This window comes from Lutjanus erythropterus, chromosome 5 (genome assembly GCF_056507025.1).
Source record: "Lutjanus erythropterus isolate fLutEry1 chromosome 5, fLutEry1.hap2, whole genome shotgun sequence".
NCBI lineage: Eukaryota > Metazoa > Chordata > Actinopteri > Lutjaniformes > Lutjanidae > Lutjanus > Lutjanus erythropterus.
In genome coordinates, this window is record NC_139321.1 from 30463849 (window position 1) to 30489075 (window position 25227).

At 39.0% G+C, this 25227-nt stretch overlaps 1 protein-coding gene across 2 annotated transcripts in view; it reads left to right on the plus strand.

The window, feature by feature from the left end:
* Positions 1-25227, plus strand: part of LOC146327129 (ecto-NOX disulfide-thiol exchanger 2-like) — a 274197-nt gene that overhangs the window by 174735 nt on the left and 74235 nt on the right. For both annotated transcript variants that reach the window (XM_084719578.1, XM_084719579.1), the window contains exons 4-5: positions 7405-7560; positions 24637-24843. In XM_084719578.1, the coding sequence (XP_084575704.1) occupies positions 7405-7560; positions 24637-24843 (363 nt within the window). The remainder of the gene's footprint in view (positions 1-7404; positions 7561-24636; positions 24844-25227) is intronic.

Here is a 25227-nt window from a genome sequence, read left to right on the forward strand (position 1 = left end):
TCATGGTTAATAGAAATTGATGGATTTTGGAGAGATATCTGGCAGAGATTAGGAGGAAAATGGAGATGCAGATGGGGGGACAGTTGGCAGGTTGAGTAAAAGGCCAAGTTCCAGGAGGCTTGGGCCTGTCTGTTCATCAGAAAATATTACCCATATTACCCAGCATGCCTCACAGCGGCTGTCCATGTCCCCCCGACCGCCACCCATGGCTGACTCTGCTGAGAGGGAACATTTACTGTGGAAATCACAGTCTGAGGAGGAAGGAAGGGGGAGGAGAGGTTGTGTCAAGGCAGAGACGGGAGCACAACAGTGATAGCCGGGAGCTTGTTGTAGTCAAATTTATATTTTTTAAATTTAATTTCATGTCTCTGCTTCTCGTTCACGGGCAGGCTGAAATTCAGTTACATTTAACAAACCTCCAGGAAAGATTTCACATCAGAAAAGAAGCAGAGAATGTACTGCATGTGTGTAAAAGCTTTAGAGCAGTGGCATGTACAGTAATGAAGGAGCACACAGAGAAATGGATTTTATAAAAAGCCAGAGTCAAACAGTGAGCGAGAGAAAAAGAGATCAGAGATAAACAGACACAGAGACTAGCGGTCTTGTGTGGGCGGTCAGAGAACTAGAAGGTTTCTCTTGATGTTTTTGTTTAAGGGCACTTTCATGATCTCGGGGTCTCGGAGGAGTTTCTCACTTCAGACCCCTTTTGCACTGAAACCACTCAAACAGTAGGTCATCACGCCACTAAAACATAAAACATGGCTTCCGGACTGCAGCACCATTGTTACCATAGCGATGAGAGAGCTAGAGCAGCTGAAAATCCCCTGGAAGAAGAGACGGTAAATAATATCTCATCACGCACGTCCTTGCTGCTGCTGCTGCTCTCTGTGCATGCACATGCTCTTACAGAAGCACACACTGTAGCTGTGTTTGTGTTAGATGTAGAAAAACACAACTGTTGTTTCAGAGCTGTAAAGCAGACGTGATCATCTTCGTAATGATGACAAGTGTGAATACTTTAAGACCGCACTGAATAGTTCGTAGCTCCAAAGTTTTGTTCATAATGTTGACATTTGAATTCTAAAGGAACATTTTAATGCTGGACAGCTTTATTTATTTATTTATTTTCATTCAGTTTAAACCAAGTATTTCTGCACAGTTGCAGTTATGGTTAAGGTACACTAATATTATTAGTATTATATTATTTGTAGGATTCAGTGGTGGCTGTGTAGGATTGTTTCCCATGGGTGTGATCCAAGTATTTCTAATAAGTCCGGAGCATTGTAAAGTCTGAAAGTTACAATTTATTGAAAAAAGATGTTTTTTATTTAACAAAATTGTTATTCAATCCATATTTGTTGGCTAAAAGCCTTTCAAAAACAGTATTTCCAGTGCAGTCAAAAATCACTTTGCTCTCCTGCTTGCCATACACAAAGAGACTCATGCACTTGTATTAAAGTAGAAATGACCCTAGTGATCAGAAATGAGTACTGCAGTCCAAACAGTGAAATGCAGCCATAAAAGGTATTTGAAATAGCTCGAATCCTTTTTTAATACACAGTATATGGTTGAAGCAAACTGCCTCCTCCACAGATTCGTTGACCAGGTAGTTGACCTGCCGGTTGCATGGACACTGACCAGGAACACAAGACGATCACAACACATTTTGACAATGACAAGTGATGACAAGTAACTTGATCAGCTGTTTATAACTGTCCATTGTTTGTCAATGTAAAGTTAAAGCTGTTATCCATAAAACAAGTCCACTCTAAAACTATAAACTCTGGAGTTTAAGTTCAGTGACTGCCTGTCTTCCTGACTCAACATATTGCTCAATTTAACTGTTGCAAACATTTACAACTTCTAAAACATATTTAATGATTTCTCATGACCCGTAAACAAATGCTTACTGATTCTGCAACCATCCAGCATTGATTTTAACACTATAATTAACATCAAACAGGCAATTAAAAGAGTTATTCTTTCCTGGAAAAGACAGCACAGTACGGCTGTAGTGTAGTTGAGAAGCCAGTATTTCAGTTTTCCTCACAAGCATGTTTCGTCATGGTAATTTCATGATAAATTACACTGTATTTTTTTACATATTTCTCCTTTATCAGAGCAGCCTAGCACAATAACTCATTACATCCAGGGAGTCATTTGATTCAAACTGAGGATTGATTTTGTTTAAGGATTTTTAAGGGTAATGACAAAACATATGAACACCTCAATAGAGTTTTGAATGTAAAACAGTTTACACTGAGTACAGCCCTCGAATACTTACATCATTAAGTAATGATCATGTACTGAGCAGTCACACTGAGGGATTTTGGTCTGAGAATTTTTGATGCAGCCCATCTTTTTGTCGCCAAAGCTGTATATCAGCTATCGGTGCCGTCATCTCACAATAGAAGTCCACCGTTTTTTATCAACGGCCAAATATTTCACTGTGTCTCTCACACAGTTGTCAACTCTGGACTGAGACAGCCCAAAATCACACAGTATAAAGGTTCCCCAAGAGAGTGGGACACTTTCTATTTGTGAAAAAAATTCGTCAAACATTCATCTGAGTCGACTACACACAGAGGACTATGTATTCTTTATCTTCTATTATGGATTTTGATTGTATGATCTGACAGGGTGATTGCTGACTGCTGGTGCAAATAGAAAAAGCCTTTACTCTTTGATTCTGATGGACTTGGGGCAGAACATGACATTTAGCTCGATGGTTCATGCTGCTGAATATTTTGTCTTTTTGTTAAACGCCACAGCTGTTTTCTGCTGGAGATGTACCAACAAGAAGTCACTGTGTTTGACTTTATCTTCAGAAACAAGAATAGCAGCACCAAACACGGAAATATGCCCAGAAATCCAATCTGCAGCTTTAAATTGAATCTAATTTCATCTATTTTAGTCTTGTTGGTAATTATCATATTGACACATTGGTGAACTTTTACATGTTTGTTGATGGATTAAGAGGTGAAACAAAATATGTGATATTTGTTAAATGTGCTAACACAAATATTTAACACAAACACACGGGCTTCATTTGAGGAGAGTCAGCTATGCTCCTAATCAGATTAGTTCTTCCTCTAAGTACAAGTTTAATATGCCCTGAATCAATGTTTAAGTTGTGAACACAACAGAACAAACAAACTGAATTTTTTTGCAGCAATTTTGCACATGTAAAGGAGCATCAGCTTGGTGTCTGAAAGGATTATGATGGCAAAGCAATTGGAGCAAAACAGATAAACAAACTAACAATAGAGAAATGTGCGGGCGTACAGTGAAGCACACAGAGTAACACAGCTCTGTGCAGTCAGCTCATGTCTGTCGAGGGGAGTGTGATGACCTGAGTTCACAGTGCTACACACAGGTGAAGCCGGGGTGTAACCCTGGAGACGACTTTTTGTCTGATCTCGATGTTTTCCTGGCTCAGATAGAGTCTTAGTTAATCCTTTTTACAGAGAGAACAAAAAGTAACAGAAAACCGGGCACATTGACACGGACAGGGTCACGTTTTGAGTGACAGAAAAACACATTAATGATAATCCTTTGTATGAATAGATTCCATACGTAGCCTCAACGTTCAAGAATAACTACATCTACACAACAGGTCTGCCTGCTCAGTTTATAAATGCTGCTCATATGTTGAATTTCCAGACGACTGTTCATGTCTATTCAGGATGTAAGCCATATCCCCCACCAGTATGAACTGTCAGTGATGGTGAAAAGTCATGCGTGTATGGAGTAACAATAGCGTCCACGTCCATTCTCTTACCCACTCTTCTCCCACTTGATTTGAACACATTTCTGGTGAGGTTTTGACTGAATTTTAGCTTTTGTTTTTTTTTTTTGTTCTTTTATTTCTGTTGTCACTGCTGACTCTTTGGTCTGCCAAACAGCAGTGACCAACAATAAGTGTATTAACAGTATGACGTTAATGACGTCAAATCGACTCCCTGTCATGATAGTGACGGCATAGTCGGATCTGAGTAAGCAGACAGGTCTGATTTTTAACACTTACTCAGGAGCCAGATTGGAACTAAAAATTAGGCCATGCAACAGAAATCTGTTTCATGATTAGAAAACATGAAATCATCCAGTGAAAGGAAATAAAGAGTAGATGTCGTCTCAGATGAAGCTCCAGTCAAGGATGTTTCAAATTTGAATATGTTGTTCAGTGAACAATGTTGTTTAGGGCCTTGTAAGTCAAAAGGTTGTTTTGTTTTTTTGTTTTTTGGGGGTTTTTTTTTGGGGGGGGGGGTGTCATTGCCACAAATCAACAAAATCAGAGCAAGTCAACATAATCAGGTGAGCAAAACACTCCGCTTCTGAAATGCTGCTGGTGGGGCATGAAGCCCTGTGGAGGACGGATCAACGTGATGTGCCCAGTGGAATCAAGGTGTGAGGGCAGAATACTGCAATGCATGACCTTTCTTCACCCTTGTTTCACTCAGTGACAGAAGTCATAGAAGTTACAGACTTTAGACAAGACTACAAGCCTTCACAGCCTCTGGTGCACAAGTGTCCATCCAGGTGTCATGTTTCCATCGCTGCTGGAGCCGATAAGTACTGCACAGTCATTTGACTCAGGATTGGTGTTGATTGTACCTTTTCCCATTGAAGACAAAAGCCAGATGTTAGTGTGTGTTAGTGGGTTTTTGTCTAATGTAAAAGGGGCTTAAGATTCCTGCCTACGTGAAGGGGTCACTATCTGCAGTAGAAAAATGTAATTGAGAAAAGTACCTGGCACCAAACTCACTGACCAAACCAAACTCTTCTTTAGTATTGTTAATGTTTTTTTCTGAATTGATATTTTTCTTCTTGTAATTACAAGCTTAGTTCATTAGCTTGATGCTAACAAATAATGGGAATTCCTATTAATGCACTAATGAAAATTAGCATTGCAATTGTCTATCTTTATAATCGTGAGTCTGCACGGGGTCTTTTATTTTGAAAATTAATTTTCGATCTTGTATTGGTGATGGGAGAGTCGGACCGCTGTGTAAAGTCTTCTCCAGTAGGCATGATGGGTGCATCACTTCATCCACCTTTCTTCTTATCCTGATGCACCCATCACTGTGGAACAGGGTAAATCTGAACTCATCAGACCACATGACATGTTTCCATCGCTCCACAGTCCAGTCTGTATGCTCCCTAGCAAATGGAAGCTTGTTTCCTACTATCCTCACTGATAAGTGGTTTTCTTAAGGCTACACAGCTGTTTAGTCCCAATACCTCAAGTTCTCTTCACATTGTGTGTGGAAATGCTCTTATTTTCACTATTAAACATAGCCGTGAGTTCTGCTGATGATTTTTACTGCTTTGATTTCACCAAATGTTTAAGTGATCTCCGATCAAGATCATTCAGGACTGAATTTCTTCCTGGAAGATGATGGTTCACCACTATGCCTCCAGGTTTTAATAATGTGTTGGACAGTTCTTAACCCCCAATTTTAGTAGTTTCATCATTCTCCTTAGTTGTTTTCTTTAATTGATGCAGGCCAATAATTTGACTCTTCTGAAATAGATTTACATCTTTTGCACAAACACAGGATATGTCTTCTGACATGGTTGTTTGAGAAATGAGAAGCTACTCGCTGCAACAGTTAGAGTTAATAACTTGTTGCCCGCTGAAACATATTAATCACTGCAGTATTTATCCAGTGAAAGGCTCTTACCTATTTACTTAGTGACTTTTTTTGGTCAGTCAGTGTACATCAGTGCTGAACATTTTCCAACAATGCAGCAGTGTTTCTATAGATTTTCTTTATTTCAAAGCAGCTTTGGTGTCTATTCATTTCAGTACATTATAAAAATCAACTCACTTGAACTTTAAATTATCTATTAGAGTGAAGTGTAGTGCAGTATAAATACATCTTGTGCTTAACTTACTGTTGCAACATATTGCTGTTGAAAGCGCCAACTTTTGAAAAGTCCCCCACTTACTTATGGCACGTCCTTCAGCTGATTAAAGACTTTAAAAAAGGAGAGGCGGCTGCCGCACATAATCAAACCCAGAACACAGACAATAACAAAGCATGGATATTGTGAGAAGGATACATTGCATAACAGTGCTGTTATTCAGCAGCCAGCTATTGTTTTTCTGTCTCAACAAATACAGATAAGAATACAATTAGTGACATCTGTGACCAGCCCAGACAGATACACAGATACAGTTTTAATGGAAAACAGTACATCCCTGCGTGCTGTAGTAATAATTGGATCAGATTTTATGGCTCTGTTTCTCTTTCACCGCTTCACTCCTGCATCACTTATCTCTCTCCGTCCCTGTTATCCATCTTCCTCTCCTCGAGCTCACCAGAACAAGTCATTCATCGCTCTGGCAACCCTGCAGTGTTTTCATTATCACCTGCCTCCTCTCCCTCTGTCACCTGGCTAAAGACGGATGTCAGGGTCATCAACAGGAGACAGAGAGAGCCAGGCGAACCACCACACTATCACACCTCTTCATCTTTATGGTGTTTAGTTCAGCAGCATCGTGTCACTGATAACTTTTTCCATCCCTCCCACTACTCCGCTGCATAATAGCTCATCGAACTTGATTTGTCTTTCTCCGCTGACTCCTCCAGATGGAGAAAAACTCCATGTTAGTCCTCTTGAGCGAACATTGCATCAGTGTTTTGTTGTGCTTTCATTTCAGTTTTGTCTTAGTCAAGCCGCTGTCACTCACGGGGATGGAGACTTGGCATGCACAGCATTACGTTACACACACATGCACACAATGGCCTCCTTTCTCTGCCGCTGTCTGCTGCAGGTGCAGTGGAGACTCATGGGAGAGGGCAATGTATTTCCACTTCAAAAAAAAAGCTGTGTGTGTACGTGCGTGCCCAGGTGCAGTCTAAATTAGTACCTGTGAATACAGTGTCTGTGTTTTCTGAAATTCCTTTGTGATGTTACAGTTCATCATTCAAAGACTAAAGAGGAGGAGAGGGGGAGACCGAGAGCAAGCGAGTCATTGTGCAATAGTTTACAAGTGTGTGTGTGTGAGAGAGTGAGAGATTTCAGGAAAGAAATAAGAGGAGAGACAGAATGAGAAAAAGACTAAGTAAAAATAGTTTAAATATTCATGTTTTTCGTTAGATGATTTATTCATGAGTGGCTGACATATTCAGTTATTTATAAACTGCTTGTGTGTGTCACCACTGTTGACAGAAGTGTTGCTCTGTGTTCACGGAGGAAGTACAGAATGTAAAATGGAACATGAAACAACCAGCGTGTGCTCAAATGATGCCACAGTAAAGGTTAGCCGTGACTGATAAGCGGTTAGGAAGCAGAAGCTAATTTCTTAATGTGTGTGCACCGCGTGTCACTGCTTTCCCAGGCAGCTGCTGTGTTACGTGCTATGTATTCTCATCCATGTTTCTCTTCTGGCTCCAGAGTTTGACCCCAGTCTCGGGCTGATGACTGGCATTGCCCCCATAAATCCCATGATGCCGGGCCTGGGCCTGGCGCCCCCGCCCCTCTCCCAGGATGCACCAGTTGTCAAGGAGATCATCCACTGCAAGAGCTGCACGCTGTTCCCTCCAAACCCCAGTAAGTGTCATAGTAGTTCTCGCTGCTGTTGTGATGGATATAGGCATCACGGAAACACTGCGAGTTGACCCATCTTTAGTGAGCATGTTTTATTTATTGATGCAGTAGCTGTAGTAGTAGTAGTATGCTTTATTTCTCACTTATCTCCATCCTCACATTTGGATACATATGCACCACTCTGCTTGATATTGTGTGACAACGAAGAAATTCCTCCTTAATGTCACCTTTAATACCTCTTAGCACCTCTACCCAGCAGAGCGTGGCTGATTTGCATTCACGTTTCATCAGGGAGGAAGGAAGCGGGGAAGTGAGGGGAGGAATTAAAGGGGATGCGTGCATGCATGCGGACGTGCACTCGTGTGATGTCTGTGAATGTATAATTGGAGGAGCGACCTCTGTGAACACATCAACACCGTGCTGCTGTCCTCAATATGCCAGGCCAAAGAGGTGATGGACTCTGTCCTCCTCTTAACTCAGCTCACCCTTATCGCTGTATCGTTCCTTAATCTCTCCTCACCTGCTCGCTCTACTGTACTGTGCACGTACAGTGTTCTCACCCTCTCTGTCTCTGTATCTCTATACTGCATCTCCTCTCCTCCCACCTCGTGTTTTAGGGGTCAGATCCACATAATTACCTGATCACCTCCAAGTTACTGGTTCCAGTCAGGCTCTGTCTGTTATATATGTAAATGTGCAAATGCGCACTCTCTGAAAGTCTGTGTTCAGGACTTTGTGAGACCATATAAACATAAACTGTGTAAAACCTCAAATGTAGAAAATAATAGATAATAAAACACTGAGCTTTGCCTGGTAATTACTGCTTGGTTATTTACCGAGATAAGTGTATCTATATTGTGCTGTATGCCCAGAAAATTAACATTTTAAATGTAATATTTCATCAATAGTCATACTAATCCATTGCTTTTCATTTTGCATTATAGTCCAGAGTTGTAAATAAACCTCTAAGAAGTTTCACCATTTTAATTCTAACTCTTTAACTTATTTTCATGTTTTCTCACAAACTTATCTGATCTGCTCATCTTGCTTGTCCCCTCAGTTCGCTTCTGTTCACACACACTCACACAGCGTCTCTTATTGCACATACAGGGACTCGCCCCACCCTGCCTCTCTCTGTTTCTTTCCCCTGTGTGTGTCTGATCTGTTGACTTTCTCCATCAGCAGGATGTTTTATAAAATCGCCCAAAAACAAAACTCGTATTTTGTTTTTGGGGTTTTTGTCACCTGTGACTTGTTTTCACAACAGCGAGCCAGGTCTGGAGGAGGCTTGTTGTTAATGTTGTTGACGTTGCCTCGAACCGATTGAAACCGATGTAGTACCGAGTGACACTGGCAGCAACCACATGAACTGTGCATAACAGGAGAAGTCGCACCATAATGGGAACATTTACAGGAGGGATGTAATACCAGACAACATCTCTTTCTCTGTGTGTTTCTCCAGAGCATGTGTTGAAATGAACAGGAAGGGAGAAGCGGAGTGAGGGGAGATTGTGCTCTAGTAAATCACTCGTGGATGGTGTTGTTCTCCCGTGTATGGATGGATGAATAAGTAGGCGGGTAATAAAATATTTTTGGCTCATTATGAAACTGTGGCGGGACAAATTAAGACTATAGTGGGCCGTCACAGTCTAGATAATTAATAGGAAACACTGGTCTCTTTTGCTCTCACATACGTTTTAACAGTAGACCGTACAGTGAACAGTGGAAGGAGCTTGCAGGTCTCAAAAGTGGAACAGATGAGAAAGTGTCCTAAACCAGCATTTTTTCTATAAGCCCGCAGGGGGCGACTCAACTGGCTCCAAAAAAAAAAAAAAGTCAAATTGTATGGAGTCTTAATGCAAAATAAGCTTCTTCTCACTTAATTTATTACCTCAGTAAACAGCTTCAGTAATGACTTTATGGTCTCAATCACTAGTTTCTAGTCTTCTTCCATCCATCCATCCATCCATGTTGGGTCATAATGGCAGCAGGTTGAATAAGGTATTCCAGACATCCCTCTCTTCTGTCCAGCTCCTCCTGAGGGATCCTGAGGCATTCCCAGGCCAGATGGTATATGTAATCCCTCCAGCCAGTTCTGGTTCTACCCCTGGTACTCCTCCCAGTTGGACGTTCCCAGAAAAAGTCATCCAGGAGGCGTCCTAATCAGATGTCCAATCCCCCTCATTTGGCTCCTTTAGATGCAAAGGAGCCAACTGAGGAGGATGGAGGATGTCTGAGCTCGTCACACTGGCTTTAAGGCTACGATCTCCTTCTATTCATCATCAGCCTATACAGCATGATGTTAATTGGATGTGTATGCTGCAAGTTTTGTAAATTAAAGTTCCATTGAGAATATAGAATTTACCACACTGCCTATTTCTCGCTTAAATTGTTTTCAGAAACATAATTTAGTGTACTATTTAGAATGTAATACAAGAAATATTGCGACCAGGAGGCTGCCATTGTGTTTCCAGTTTCTACTGGAGCATCCAAAAACTCAGATCAAACTGTCAAACTAGACAAAATTAATGCAATATAGACCACATCTTGTCACTATGTGGCCTATTTCTATATTATAGTGCACTGTTTAGCTGGAAATGACACACACACACGTTTTGTGTTTCAGGATCTGAAATGAAAGGGGGTTTGTGCAACCATATCCTTGAGCCTTTTGAAAATGAGGTGAGAAAAATGAAGGATGAAGGGGCAAAAGTCCCTGTTCTCAAGAGCACATTGGTTAATTGTATTACTTAGAGCTGCATACTTATAGCTACAGCTCTGTCTTCTGTGTGCCTGTGGATGATTCATGGTAATTGGGTAAATCTTTCTATTGTGCTCCAAGGCAATTAAAACTGAATGTTGCTGTTTATAGGGAAACAAGCACCCTGAACCAGGAGAAAAAGGTTTGTAACCCGCAACCATCATAATAGCAGGTCAGCAAAAGTTAAACAGCCAACATTACACAAAACTGAGAAACAGAGGAGTGGAATAGGGACTGAACACCAGTCCTATACTCAGTGGTGGTTTTGCGATAGCTCCCAAAGGAGCTGTTGCTTTTGTGACAACAGGTCCACTCCCCCTTACAACCTCTATAAAACGCCACTGCAATTCATGCCAAGATGCAGGGAAAATGTATTATTTCATATTTCAGTACATTTGCCCCTCCAGAGCATCTATGTGAGGTGATTTCTGTATACCATTTATACTGAGGTAATTTTACCTTTAATATCTCTGGTTGTATGGGGCTATTGTGGGTAATGTTGTGTAGACATTATCTGGACTACTTGATGAGAATATGGGATTTATGGTATTTTGCATCAATAGTCTCACTGGGTTATCCAAAAAACAGCCACACCCCTCAGAGATTTTCTATATGGAAACTTAACTTCTTAGAATATGATATTAATTATTATTATTAATCTCCAAATCTATACTTTTTGTTTGTTTTTTAACCAAACTGATATGATTGAATTTTACTTATAACAATAATAATAATAATAATAGCTTTTTTTCCCTTTTTGATGAACTGAGTTTAGCCTGATATCAGACTGAATTGTCAACACATTGTACTCCATTTCCACAAGGTTTTGAAGGTTGAAGGTTTTGAAGATTTGATTTGGTATTTGAAGATTTGTCAGGAGAGGGACCGGGTCCCTAACAGAGCGATGGACGTACAGTACAGTTTACTAAACCATTCTCAAACTGCAAATGCAATTCTTATAGACAAATCTGAAACACAAAGACAGACTATGAAAAAAAAACAAAAAAAACAAAATGGCAATGAAAATCCTAATTTTTCTTCAGAAACAATGCCGTCAGGAAACACCACATCATAATTCATGGGAAAAGTGAACAATGCAAAACACACAACATTTGAGTTTTGCTGCCAGGGGTCTTAAAAAGATAACAAAAGATGTAGTTTGAAGACAGTGTGAAATAGTCTGTGATAATAGGAGTCGTTCTCTTCATTGTTAAACATCCATCTTTGCAGGTGAAAATCTAGCTGACAAGACTCAAGCAGACAGGAATCATGTTAATGGACGAGTTTTTTTTTTTTAAGTCTTGTTCTTATTGCCTCTTATTGCTTCACGTTTGCTGACTTCCTTCCTCACTCTCTGTATCCCATGATTCCCCAGAATTTACAGCAACAGCTTTAAATAAATTATTTACTTCTCTGTGCTTAACCATTGTTGAAAACATTTGGAATAATGTCATTGTTTTTAGACATTTCAGTGCAGAAATGTTACATACATGCTTCAAGGAAGGCTGTGAGAAGTACCATTACATTGTTTTTAGACAAGTTTACATTTGGGTCACCACAATTAGGAGCTTAGCTTTAAAATATTAGTGTCCGTCTCTGTGATTTAAAGCTGTAAATCTTTCAAATAATCTTAGATCTTCTTACAAAACTAATTCAGAGTCACTCCTAGTCAACATAAGGCTTTAATCTCTGCTTTCTAATCTTGTTTTTTTCATGCCATAACATGCATTTTTTTTATTATTTAGGTCATACATAAGACCTGATTTTACATTGATATTATAGAATAAACAACAAAAAATAACCTGAAAATAAATGGCTGGCCTGGTCTGCGCTCACACTTCTCTTTCACACTTGGATTCTGTAAATAATTAAACGTGATCCTAGTGTTCACTCCCACTGGGAGGAACTTTCTCCCCTCTGTTAGAAAAAAACTGTCTGTCTCGGGGCTTTTTCAATGCAGCCTCGGATGTCAGATGGAGAACACATCAATTTCAACCCAGACTACTAGTGAGAGCTCCTCACTACAACCAGTGTGGGAGTCAGCCTTTGATACCAAGTGTGTGTTCAGTTCAGTGTTCAACCCCAGTATAAAGCATCACTGTCACGGTGTAATGCAGACAGAAAAATGGATCACACGCCATGAATTAATTAATAAATATTTCCCCTGCACCTCTAGACCTTTAGATGCTATGGATCAGAGACGAGCACATGGATGAAAAGCCGTGTACCTCATACAGAGTTCATTCTAATCCTGAGGCTGAATGGGGAGCCGTGCTGTTAACTGCTCAGTGTTACAACACAAGAACCTGTCATAAACACTCATTGTTTGACCTTCGGTTACACTCTTTCCTAGCGTGAGCACTTTCGCATTTTCTTTCCTTTTCTGTCCTGTCATGTAGACACAGAATGCAAGACGGTCATGCCCTTAAATCCTAAAGAGCCCTGACACTAAAAGATCCCTGAATTTGGGTCTTCACTTTGCCCTCTGAGTGTTTTTTATTGTTTTAGACAAAACATGTAAAATAAACATTAAAGAAGCTTATGAGAGATTTTTTTTTCATAAGATTACAAGCAGAGATTCAGATGCACCTCAGTGTGTTACAGACGGCACGTACGCTGCTAAGGTTAAGGACTCCATCTCTTATGGGCCACTCTCACACAAAATTTAAGCACTCATGCTACTTGTAAAGCACTTTGGATAAAAGCATCCACCCAGTGGCGTGTTAAAATATAATGTGGGGCGCCCATCAAACTGCTTGAACCAAATTTCTCACTTCAGCCCTTTCCCCTATCTTCTCTACAACAGTGTCTTCACACATCTTTGTGATATTTGCTGCCACAAATTCATTCTCGCCCACCTTTTCTCTCGTACCATTTGTCTCCTTCTATTCATTTCCTTCCCTTTATGTCACCTTTAAGGCAAGAAATGCGCCAGAGACGAGAGTGGGTCTGAAAGTTAGTCTTCAGAGGAAGCCAATTTACTCTCAACATGAAAGAGTAGCACTTTTTTTTCCCTTTTGAAGGATGCCACTGTTGCCTTCCACAATAGACCAATAGGGTGTCAAAACTCTCCTTTGAAAGCAATAAGAAGACATTTCTCAGTGGCAGACATTTTTTAAAGAAAGAAAAAAGGAAAATGCCTTCTAAATAACAGCATTTCAGGTTGGAATTTAATGCAGCAATTTATTTGAACAGATGGCAAGACACTCGCCCAGAAGCGAGCAGAGCCATTGAGGACGTTTTTTGGCTCACTTGTAGGGTTTACACTGTAATTGAAGCCTCTAGGGTTCTTCTAAGGGGGTCACAGCATGATAAAGCTTCACCACAGGGGACAGCACAGGGGGGCGCAATAGAAGATGACATGTATCTTTCTTTAAATTTATTTTTAAAAGGAGTATCATAGGGTGTTTGGATAAAACGTAGACAGAAATGCTGCTTTCAACAGTGGGATTTTTCATGCAAGTGCTGCTGTGTGTGAAGTTAGAGGATGATTGTGAGTCAGTGCTCTATTTCCCAAGGTATTTGTTATGTTAGCCCGGGGAATGTGTGTGTGTGTGATGGGGATAGAGGGCAGCAGGTTACATATGGTAGCTATCACAGGAAGCAGGACCCCCAGCTACTCCACATCGGCCATTACAGGCAGCTTCCTCCTCATTGACCTTTAACTGAACAGCACTGGAGCTCAGTATCTGTCTCTCAGCCTTTCTGCTTCTTTATCTTTGTGTTTCTCTTATATTTTTCAACTTTTTCTTACTTTTTCTTGTTTCAGATCATGTCAGATCATTTTTGTATCTTTCTGAACAGTTTCTGTATATTTATGAGAATATGAAAATGCCAAATTTATTGGGATTCCTCTTCGCTGTTATAATAAGCCTTGTCAAACATTATATAATGTGAGAGCTCACCCATTGTGTAAGAGTTGGCAAGATCTTCAGTAAAGTGTGATGCATACCTGCCAATAGAGCCAGATCTAAATAAATATACATATGCATACATATATTATCAAACTGTCTTGTGCAACAGTATATATTTCTTTATCCTAAGTAGAGCCCTGCACAGGACAATGTTCCAGTCCTGGTTTGTTGTGTTCAGGCTGTAAGGCCTTTACACACCAACAGTGACACAAATAAACAGCACAAATTTACAAATTTCAACCCGCCTGACTATTCACATCAAGCGCAACATGATTCTGCATATAAATTATTAAGCCTTTAAAAATGAATTGCACCGAGGCAAAAAGATAGAATCAATATCAAGTGAACACAACCTGGAGCACCTATTATTTAATAAAAAGAAGAAAAAAAAACGACATATCTGGGTACAGACAGTATAGAGAAAGAGAAGAGAACTTCGTGAGTTGTACTGCTTCATTCAGGAGCTGAAACTGAATCACAGCTGCTTCATGACATATTCGGGAGGCACCAAGTTTGAAAAAGCAGAGGATTAATTTCACAGGGCCGATTGATCCGGACAAGCAGCTATATGTAGGTTAAATAATTTATACGATTTGTAAACAGTTCCAGCTGTACTGTGCACCTGGTTTATTCAGACACAGGAGGGGGTCGCCCGGTTGGAAAATAAAAAAAAAAATGTTTTCTGTACACTGTTGAAGCTTCATATACACATCATCATCATACCGAAGCTTGTTGTTTATTCCTTTCCTCACATTGTCTTTGAAATCATTGTCTCTGCAGATTTTTTCCTGCTTTTATCATATAAAAAGGAGTTCGGTAAGATGTGTAAAACAAGCAATCCACCATGTTGGATGTTTTGGATGTGACATTGTAAAACAACATGTAGTTTGATTGGTCACATGTGTTCACGTCGGAAGCAAAAAACTTTAGAAGAATCTACCTTGATCCGAAAAAACAGAAGCCGCATTATTGCTTGAAATTCTGCAATTGATGTGAACCTTAGATTGGATACATGCAGGTTCAAAAATGTTATAAACAAGAAAAAATTGCCTCAAAAAAGTGTCTGGTGTGAACAGGCCTTCAGCCCAGCCCCAGACCAACAAAAAACCCACTAACACCCACTAAGATCTGGCTTTTGTCTTAGTCACTTAGCACAACTCCTATACAGCTACAAAGCAAACATGAAACAGTAAAATAAAGCAGATACCTGAAAGTACAAACAGCGATGCAGGAGAGCTAAACTTCAAACCACAGAAATTCAGTTAGAAGCGACAAAAAGTACCGAGAGCTAAACACAGATACTTTTAGAAAATGTCTTTCTCTCTGATGTCCTGCACACACATAAGCTGAGTCTTGACTTTTCTTAACTTGCAAGGCAGCTCAATTCATGAGATCACAAGATCATGTGATCATGCGAGAATCCATCTTGCCAGGCTTCAAGTCATCCATTTGTGTCCGCACCCAAAGTGGTACAGCCAATCAGTGTCCGAGGAGGGACTGCTGGCAGCTACGGGTATGGTTTTAGGTGTGACAACAACAAGAAATGTCGATGGCAGCAACTCATCTCAAACAAATAATGGCAGCTCCTGAAGTGGTTAGTGTAGCTGCAGCAATAGTATCAGTTATATCAGAACTGGAGAGTATTTCTTCATTGAAAGAAGAGCAAAGACAAGTACTGAAGGCTTTTCTTGATTGAAAAGATGTTTACGCTCTTCTCCTGACCAGCTTCAGCAAGAGTTTGATATGATTGGTTGAAGTTAGATCAACAGATGGTTCATCCAGTCAAAGTGTTTTTTGAAAGTTCCTGAACTTTTCCAAACAGTTTCTACAGATGACTTCCCATATGGTTCTTTGCAACAAACCATCTGGCATGCCAGGTTAGGACTTTCCAGCGCATATCAAAGAGAACAAAACAAAATAAAACAAAATAGAAATGCAACTTATCCACTTGCAATGGGAAAACCGTCAATTGCAAATTTTTTGCGGGTTTAGGCTCATATATACACACGAATTTTGGTGCAAAAACAGTATAATTGAGGTTCTGTTCCAATTAGAGCCTTTACAGTGAGCCAACATACATATTAGCAGCACATTGACTCTCCTTTACCAGAATGGAATGGAACCTTAATTAGTATAATTGATAACAGCTGTGTTTACCCAACTATTTCATGTCAAAATGGCTGCTGTGAAAAAGATCTACTGCTCTGTCAAAAAAAAAAAAAAACACACTTTGAACAATTTCTTCTTTTTTTAACACAAAAACTTTGGGTTTGATTAAACTTGGTCTTCTTCTGTCTCTTTCTCTTATTCCATGACTCCCATACACACAGACACAAACCCATTTTCATCTCTCAGTCCTTTAATGCTGAAGACCTACATTTCATTTGCTGCTTCAGGGAATTACTCTGTGAGTGTCTTTAATGGTCATCACTTCCTGCAGCTCTTCTTTTCCAAACACTTTTTCATTGATGTCAGGCTTGTCTGTCTGTAATTACCCTCAAGTAAAAGACCAAAGATGCCCTTCAGAACCCTCCTGTCTACGTGCCCACATTTCTAAAAAAGTCCCCAGTATGGATTTCATCCTCCTTTCAAAGCCAAACATTTGATAATGCAGTCACATCTCTTGTGTGTCTGGAGTAAAAGAAAATGTTGGTTTTTAAAGGCAGGCTTTCACGAAGCAAGGATGTCAGCTAAATGTCAGATTGTTACCTTGTTGTCCTTTTATATTGTCCTCCTCGCTCATCAGCCGAACTCTGTCAAAAAATTGTAATTTAATGCTGAATCGTGCAATGAACTGCAGCATGTTTTAGCTGACTGCAAAGTAAAGGCAGGGAAGCTATCACCTTGGTGTTGTCCTAGAGCTGCTCTGTGTGTGTGTGTGTGTGTGTGTGTGTGTGTGTGTGTGTGTGTGTGTGTGCGTGTGTGTGTGCGTGCGTGTTTTCTGGCTTTGAGCATGCCAGTGAGAGAGCAGTCCTGAGTATGTGCATGTTCCAGTTTTAATGCCATCATCATCGCCAAGGTCAGGGGATGAAGGCATTTGGGCCATGTGCCAGAGCAAGCTGTGACATGAGGAGGACAAAGCCATAAAGTAGCTTTGATGTGTTTTACCATAACTTTGCTACAGGCACTCCAGCACTAAAGCTACACGACTGGATAATAGCTCCTCTTGGGCTCATAATTTAAAATTTCATGTCCAACCTTTTCAGTGCTGAATGAAAAATACACTACTTTTTTTTCTAATTTAGGAGATGATTGATAGAAAGATTTAGGCTGCTGCTTTACAGCCACAGGAAAGTGATTTAAACTATTCTTAAGTGTATAGTACATGAATGAGTCCTACATGTCAGCTCTGCTTGAGATACTTTCCACATAACTGCCGGGTCCAATTTGCTCTGTGTGCCAGTCAGCAAATGTCACTATACTTTTATGATGGCTGTACTAAGAATAATATAATTATTTTGGTTTGAAGTCTGCCTACAACAAATGTATGTGTATATATATATATATATATATATATATATATATATATATATATATATATATATATATATATATAAATGTATTTATTTATTTATATATATATTATTATTTTCACAGTCAGATAAACATAAAATGTAGATGAGGACGAAATTATTATCCCCCCTATGGAAATTTCATTTTCTTAAAAGTATTTCCCAAGTGCTGTTAAACAGAGCAAGGAATTTTTAACACAGCTGTTCCAAACATCCTAGTTTCATTTTGGATGCTTACATTATTTTACACAGAAACAAAATTATTTCACAAAAAACAAAACCTACCAGGGTCAAAATGATTAGCCCCCCTGATGTTAATAGTCAATTGTGTATCTTTTTGCTGGATAACAGCCTGCAATCATTGCTGTAGTTTTCAAAAAGTCTCAGACACGTCTCCTGAAGATTCCCAGCCCATTCTTCTTTGGCAAATCTCTCAAGCTTCTCCAGATTTAATGGTCTTCTGGCATGGACCTTAGTCTTCAGTTCACCCCACAGATTTTCAGTGGGATTCAAGTCAGGGCTTTGTGCAAGCCAGTCAATAATGTTCACGTTGGTCTTCTGGAGGAAGTTCTTCACCAGGAGCGACGCATGTTTTGGGTCGTTGCCGTGTTTGAACAAAGCGATGACCCAGACCCGGTTTTGCTGCTGACTGCTTGAGGTTTTCTTTGAAAACCTTCACATACCCTTCTGTCTTCATGATTTCTTCCACCTTGACCAGATTCCCAGTTCCAGACGCACTGAAGCATCCCCACAGCATAATACTCCCACCACTGTGCTTGACTGTGAAGACGGTGTTCTTTAGTTTATACGTCTCTCCCTCCTTTTCCAAACATAAGCAACGTCTCTATGGCCAAGAGCTCCAGTTTCGTCTCATCTGACCAAAGGACACGCTTCGAGCATGCATAATCTTTCTCCAGGTTGTCCTTACCATACTTCAGTACAGCTTGAAGGTGTCTCTTCTGCAGAAGTGGAGGTTTTTTTTGGTCTGCAACCTCACAGTCCATTCCTGTGCAGGGCTCTAGTGATTGTTTTCTATGAGACTACAATTTCTGACTTGGTTAAGTCATTCACTAATGTCTCAGCAGTTGTTCTGGGGTCTTTAGACACATCTCTCCCTAATTTTCTTTCCAGAGTCTTTGAAATCTTTCACTTCCTACCTCTGCCAGGCTTGTTCTGTACTGTGTGGCTCTCTTTGAACTTCTTGATGATACTTCTCACTCCATTCCTTGACACTTGAAAACGCTGTGATAACTTTGTATATCCTCCTCCTGCTTTGTGAGCATCAGCATTTCTTTTTCTCAAGTCTAAACTGATTTCTTTTGGTTTTGGCATGATGCTTTCTCAAGTGACAGCTCAGACCCTTACTGAGGTTTTTATACTGGGTGTAAAACAAGCTTTGAGCATTACAGAGTTAAAACACATCATTGCACAACAGTGGTTTGGCTCAATAAAAAGGTCAGCTCTTAAGGGGGCTAACAATACTGACCCTGGTAATTTTTGTTTTTTCTGAAATAATTCTGTTATTGTGTGCAAATAGAAGTAATTTGTTTTCAAAAGAAAACTAGCATGTTTAGAAATGCTATGTTGAAAATTCCTTGCTCTGTTAATAAAAGCACTTTTTAGTTTTGAAAAAAACTTTAAATTTCATAGGGGGGCTAATAATTTTGTCCTGAACTCTAGTTATAAAGTCAGCAGACCTGCAGAGCTCCTCTCCTGAGGCTGCAGCCGCTGTCCAGGATCACTTCTACTGAGTGCTCCTTTACACCGTGAATTAAAAATTGATTTTGGCCAAACCAGAGCTGGTGATTGTTAGAACAGTGGAAAGATGAATCAAGACCTTGTTAGTGAGTTTTATTTAGTTTGTGTACAGTTTGAATAAAGCTGACAATAATGCAAAAGACAAGAGTAATTAAACAGCTGTCTCTGGTTAAACAAACTGTATCTCTCACTGTTGTGATAATTTCCGTGATGTTGTCAGACATTAACACTAACAATATGAGCCTGTCAGGGGTGAAAACAAGCACAGACAACAAGCAAACAAGTGTCACCTGCTCTGCATCATCTGTGCACTCTGCAGGTGTGTCTGTATGAGGTGCTGGACAGCACGTCAAGCTGTTCTGCATTTCACTCTTCTGTGCTTCCAGAAGTTAGGTTTGTGGTTTGTGGTGATTTAGACACTTGGTTTGTAAAGTTTACTACCTATCATGCTGTGTGTACAACAGCGCAGATAAAAAACACAAGCTGGAACTTGTTTACCAACTACTCCTTTCACCCTCCATCATCAGTCCACAAGTGCACCAGCTAATATAAAACTATATTTGATTCCCTTTAATTCCTAATTGAAATGTTTCTGCTTGTTAAAAATAAGTTTTTACTCACCACAGTCGCCTTAGTACTTGCTTTTTTAAAATCAATTTTTATGGTTTAGACTTTTTTTTACTTCCAATTCTTCACAGTTATTTTAGTTATTATATTTTAAACTCACAGCAGTCAGTTTCTAGTTCATTAGGAACACTTAGTTAAATGAAGGAAGATTATAATGTTCATTTTTGTTGAAATTGTTTGAGAGTTGTTGATTAAATTTCATGGTATTTTTGAGGCTGTATTTTGTGCTGCTGTTGAATAATTTAGGAGCAATGAGGACACGCTAAATATTACAAACACCTTTCAGCTAAAATCAGTAGAATTCAATTCAGCACCACCACAATCTGCAGCCTCCAAATGACCATGAAGTTTAATCAGCAGCTCTCCAAAAAAAAAAAAAAAAATAATTAAACAATAAATGACTATTACAACCTTCATGAAGGTCGGCTTTATTACAAAATTGTTATATCAGACTGAAAGATCCAAAATATTGGCAACTGAGTGAAAAACTATCCTACACTTGTTCAAGGAGATACATACATACATACATACATACATACATACATATATATATATATATGTATATACATATATATATATATATATGTATATATATATATATATATATATATATATATATATATATATATGTATATATATATATATATATATATGTATATATATATGTATATGTATATGTATATTTATACATATATATATTTTTATATATATGTATATATATATATATATATATATATATATATATATATATATATATATATATATATATATGTATATTTATACATATATATATTTTTATATATATGTATATGTATATATAATATATGTGTGTGTGAGTTTAAAGTTTACACTGGTTTATTACACATTAACTAAGAGCTGTAAGCTTGAAGTCAAATGTGCTGACATGTAACTTAATCACTGGATGTTTTGGTGATGCCATCCTGCATCATCAGCACTTCCTGAAGGTAGATAACAGAATCCTCTTACCAATATCACATAAGAATAACTAATTAACACATTATATCTCATCTGTTTAAACAAAAAACAACCAAAGAAGTGGCTTTCTGGTGTCCTGTCACCACAATGAGGTTACCAGCTAATCAATGGACTTCAGGAAGCCACTGCACCTGGCCAGGTCCAGTCCTCATGTACTAGTGTGCATGATCATATATACATTTCTAATACAACTGCATATCACTTTTGCGATTGTTAAATTTGAAAATAAAGCATTATAACTTGTTTAACTTGTTGTTGTTCCAGTCAAAAGACAACAAATGTTCAGCCTCAGATCCCAAACTTAACTAACTTCACTTCAGTCCCTCTTTACATTAAATGTTCAATTATTTTAACATCCATCTTTGCCCATCATAGTAACATCAAACTTGAGTTAAGCTTTCTTCCATATTTTATAGGTTGAATAAAAGTGCCAACGTTATTAGCAGCCATCAATTTCCCAATTTCTTCTGTACAAACCAGTCATATCATCATGGAGAGTCTGATCATTGTGAGATTAGATCAGTCACTCTTTATCTTTGTTCAGTCACTTCAGTCGGCTTTGGACCATCAACATGAAAGGATCAACCCCCTTCTGGCCAGAAGGATTTGATTTTCATGCTAGGGATGGCGTGACGTTATAATCTCTGTAATATAAAAATGATTCAAGCATGTTGTTCCATGTTATTACTTATCATTTTATATTTCCACCCTGGTATGGTCATAGAGAAATCTTCCCCCCTCATCACGAACAGTAGGCTGACTTCACTGAACCATTGGCTGACTCGTAATTGTAGTGAACAGGGATTTGGTTTTGTTATCTTCTTTCTGTACAGTTGTCACCTTACTGGAATAGGAGCTGTTGTTTTGTCATTTCCCCTGCTCATCTTAGACACCAGTTTGATCAGGTCACCGTAACTCTCAGCAACTGTGATTTCTCAAACAGCCAAGAATCTCATTACATTTGATCTTACCCTCTCTTTTGATCAGCACATTAAAGCCTCACCAAGACTGCCTTTTTTAACCTACGCAAGATAGCTAAACATAGTCTTTTCTGTCTGAGGCTGATGCAGAGACCCTAATTCATGCCTCAGTGTCTTCCAGACTTGTACTAAAAGTCTTCAAATGGTTCACAATGTGGAAGTGAGAATTGTAACTAAGACATTTGTACACATCACACTAATTTTAGCTTCCATTCCTTAACTACCCATGTCAGATCTGACTTTAAAGGGACAGTTTACCCCGAAATTAAAGATACATACTCTCCTGTTACCTGTAGTGCTGATTCTCTGGCCTGGCAGTGTGTAACAGCAGTTTCTCAAATAAAAAAATAAATGACCATTGTGCACTGCAGGAGGACTAATGATTAGCCAGTCAGTGCCACAGGGAGGGATTAAGGCCATTGTCAAGCTGTTGTCAAGGGTTGTCAAACAGCGCAAGGAGGAGGAATAGCAATGGTGATCGTTAAGGACAAGCTAGACGCTGCTGTCGAGGCTGTTTGAAGTCAACTAAAGAAGTTAGTAGTTAATAGTTACTGAAAAGTTGTGTATTGTGTTTGCTGCCAAAGAAAAGAAATAAAAATCCCCATTTATGTAATGTCTTTATGCAGCAGCAGATATAATTTCAGCTAATTAACAGCTACAATCTACCTTCATGGTGGTCCACTACCAAAAGAAAATGTGATCAATCATATTGTCTCTGTTTCTCTGCAAACACAAGATGATTGTATAACAGCGACTCCAGTCTGCAGTGTATAAACCACAGAACTCTACAGTTACAGGATTCATGATCAAAAAAAGTTTATATGTTAACACTTCACACGCCCCTCTCCCTCTGTCTGCTGCGTTTTGTTCCTCTTTCGCAATTTTTCCTGATTAATTAGCACAGAATATTTGTGTTTTTACAAGTACACAAATAGGATTTGGAGTGAAAAATCACACACCACACAACTGTACGGTAACAGGATTCATGATAAGTAATTTTTTTATATCAAGTCAACACATCTCTGCATATTCACATGCTCCCTCCCTCGCTCCCTCTCTCTCTGCAGTGAGTCAGCTTCTGGTTCTAGGTGGTGCTGCAGCCCCATCAGCACCCACTTCTGTTGTTCATGCCGTTTTTTTGAAATTCCTTTTAGCACTCTCTAAACAGGTGCTGCCGCTGCAGAAAGAAAGCTCTGATCCCTATTTGATGTTCCAAAATCAAGATAAGGTCAGAGTGGAGGTGTTAAGACAGTCTGTCACAACTGTTCTGATAAACAATAAGTCTACTATGTAGAGACTTTTAGTGTCTTCATGAATTTATGGTTAATATTAGAAAAATGCTACCTGACTAGGTGGCTAATCTACATCAGCCATCATCTAGCTAGTAGCATTTTCCTAACATTAGCTAATGATGTGACTGTGTGTTTGTGGCTTTTACAGGTCCCCAACAACATCTTTTAACATCTCTAACTGTTACTGGAGCACAGAGCAAAATGGGGCAGGACTTAGGAATGGTCACACTGAAAGCACTTGGAGTAAACTGTGTATACAATGTTAACAGTGGAAGCGATATGAGACTTAAAACTGTCTGAAGTGTGTAAGTGCAAGGCTTGAAAGGAGAAATGCCAGCTGAAGAGAAATAGAATAATTAGTTGAGGGGTTTTTTTGTACTTTTAGTAGATCTGACATACTTAGACAACAGGAAAACAATCCTATCTTTGACCCATTTTACAGGGTTTTTATTTAACTCATATATAACAGGATACTACCTCCTTTTTTGGTTTAGTGCACTGAAAGTGCCAAGCTGACCAAGATTGCTAATTACACACAATAATTGTTAATTATTAATGAATGGAAAGCAAAATAGAAAACCTATATCAGCTCTTTGAAGGCAGATTGTTGATCCCATGTTAAATACAGGCGAAAGAGAAAATAATTAACTTCTTGGGAAGCAATGCAAAGCAAACTCAGCTCATTAAGCTGGACTGAAAATGGAAACAGACTGAATCCATATAGATTTACAGTGTTGATTTGTTTAGGTTTGCTACCCTACACAAAAGAAGGGAAGATTATTTAATTAGTATTTATTCTCCAAAATTATACTGTACATATTCTGTCAGTGATTAGTTCTAAGAATCTAATTGTGAAAATTTATTTATATTTTATTTTATTTATATTTATATTCAAATTGGGTTCTTTTATTTATATGCTTTGCAGTACTGTTTCAAAACAGTGTTCTGGATATAGTTTATATGAATTAGTGGTGTCTTGTCATATGTGGGGTGTAAAAAATAAATACATTTATTAATATTACAGAACTTACAAGCATGAATTTTATGTATGAGTAATGTTTTCACTCAATTTGTATTTGATCTTTTCAGTTTAAAAAAAGATGTTGCTGTTTCAATGGTTGAGCATGATCAAGTCGATTTCCTGGAGCTCAGTTTACACTCTGCAAGATTACAAACACAGTCGAACCTTCAATCGTAATAAATTTTCCTCTTTTCTTTGTTCTCTTCCATGTTTGACAGACCTTCCGCCTCCAGCCACGAGGGAGCGCCCTCCAGGGTGTAAGACGGTTTTTGTTGGCGGTCTGCCTGAGAACGCCACCGAGCAGCTCATCATGGAGGTTTTTGGACAGTGTGGGGAAATTGCTGCCATCAGAAAAAGCAAGAAAAACTTCTGCCATATCAGATTTGCTGAGGAGTTCACTGTGGACAAGGCTCTCCTCCTCTCTGGTAAGCTACCTTCACTTTAAAACTACCGTGAACGTTCCCCAATTTTTAAATACTAATATAAAATATTCATTCCTGTGTCATATTTGATGTCTGTGTCTTTTAATAGTAAAGAATATGATTATATGTCTGGTAAGCCATCTGTCATGTATATTTTTGATTTTCTTTCTGCCAAATTCTCACTGCTGCGCAAAGAAAACCCCAACAAACCCCCAACCTTGTTTTTAGGTATGTATTGGTTTACATTGGGCGTAAAGGTCAGAGGATAACAGCTTTCTTTCTGGCTCGCCTGAACAATATTGAATCTGTGGAGGCAGCTTGTATTGTCGGTCCAGTGCTATCAGTGCACCTGGCCCTCTCCCAGTACCCCAGCAATCCTTCACCTCT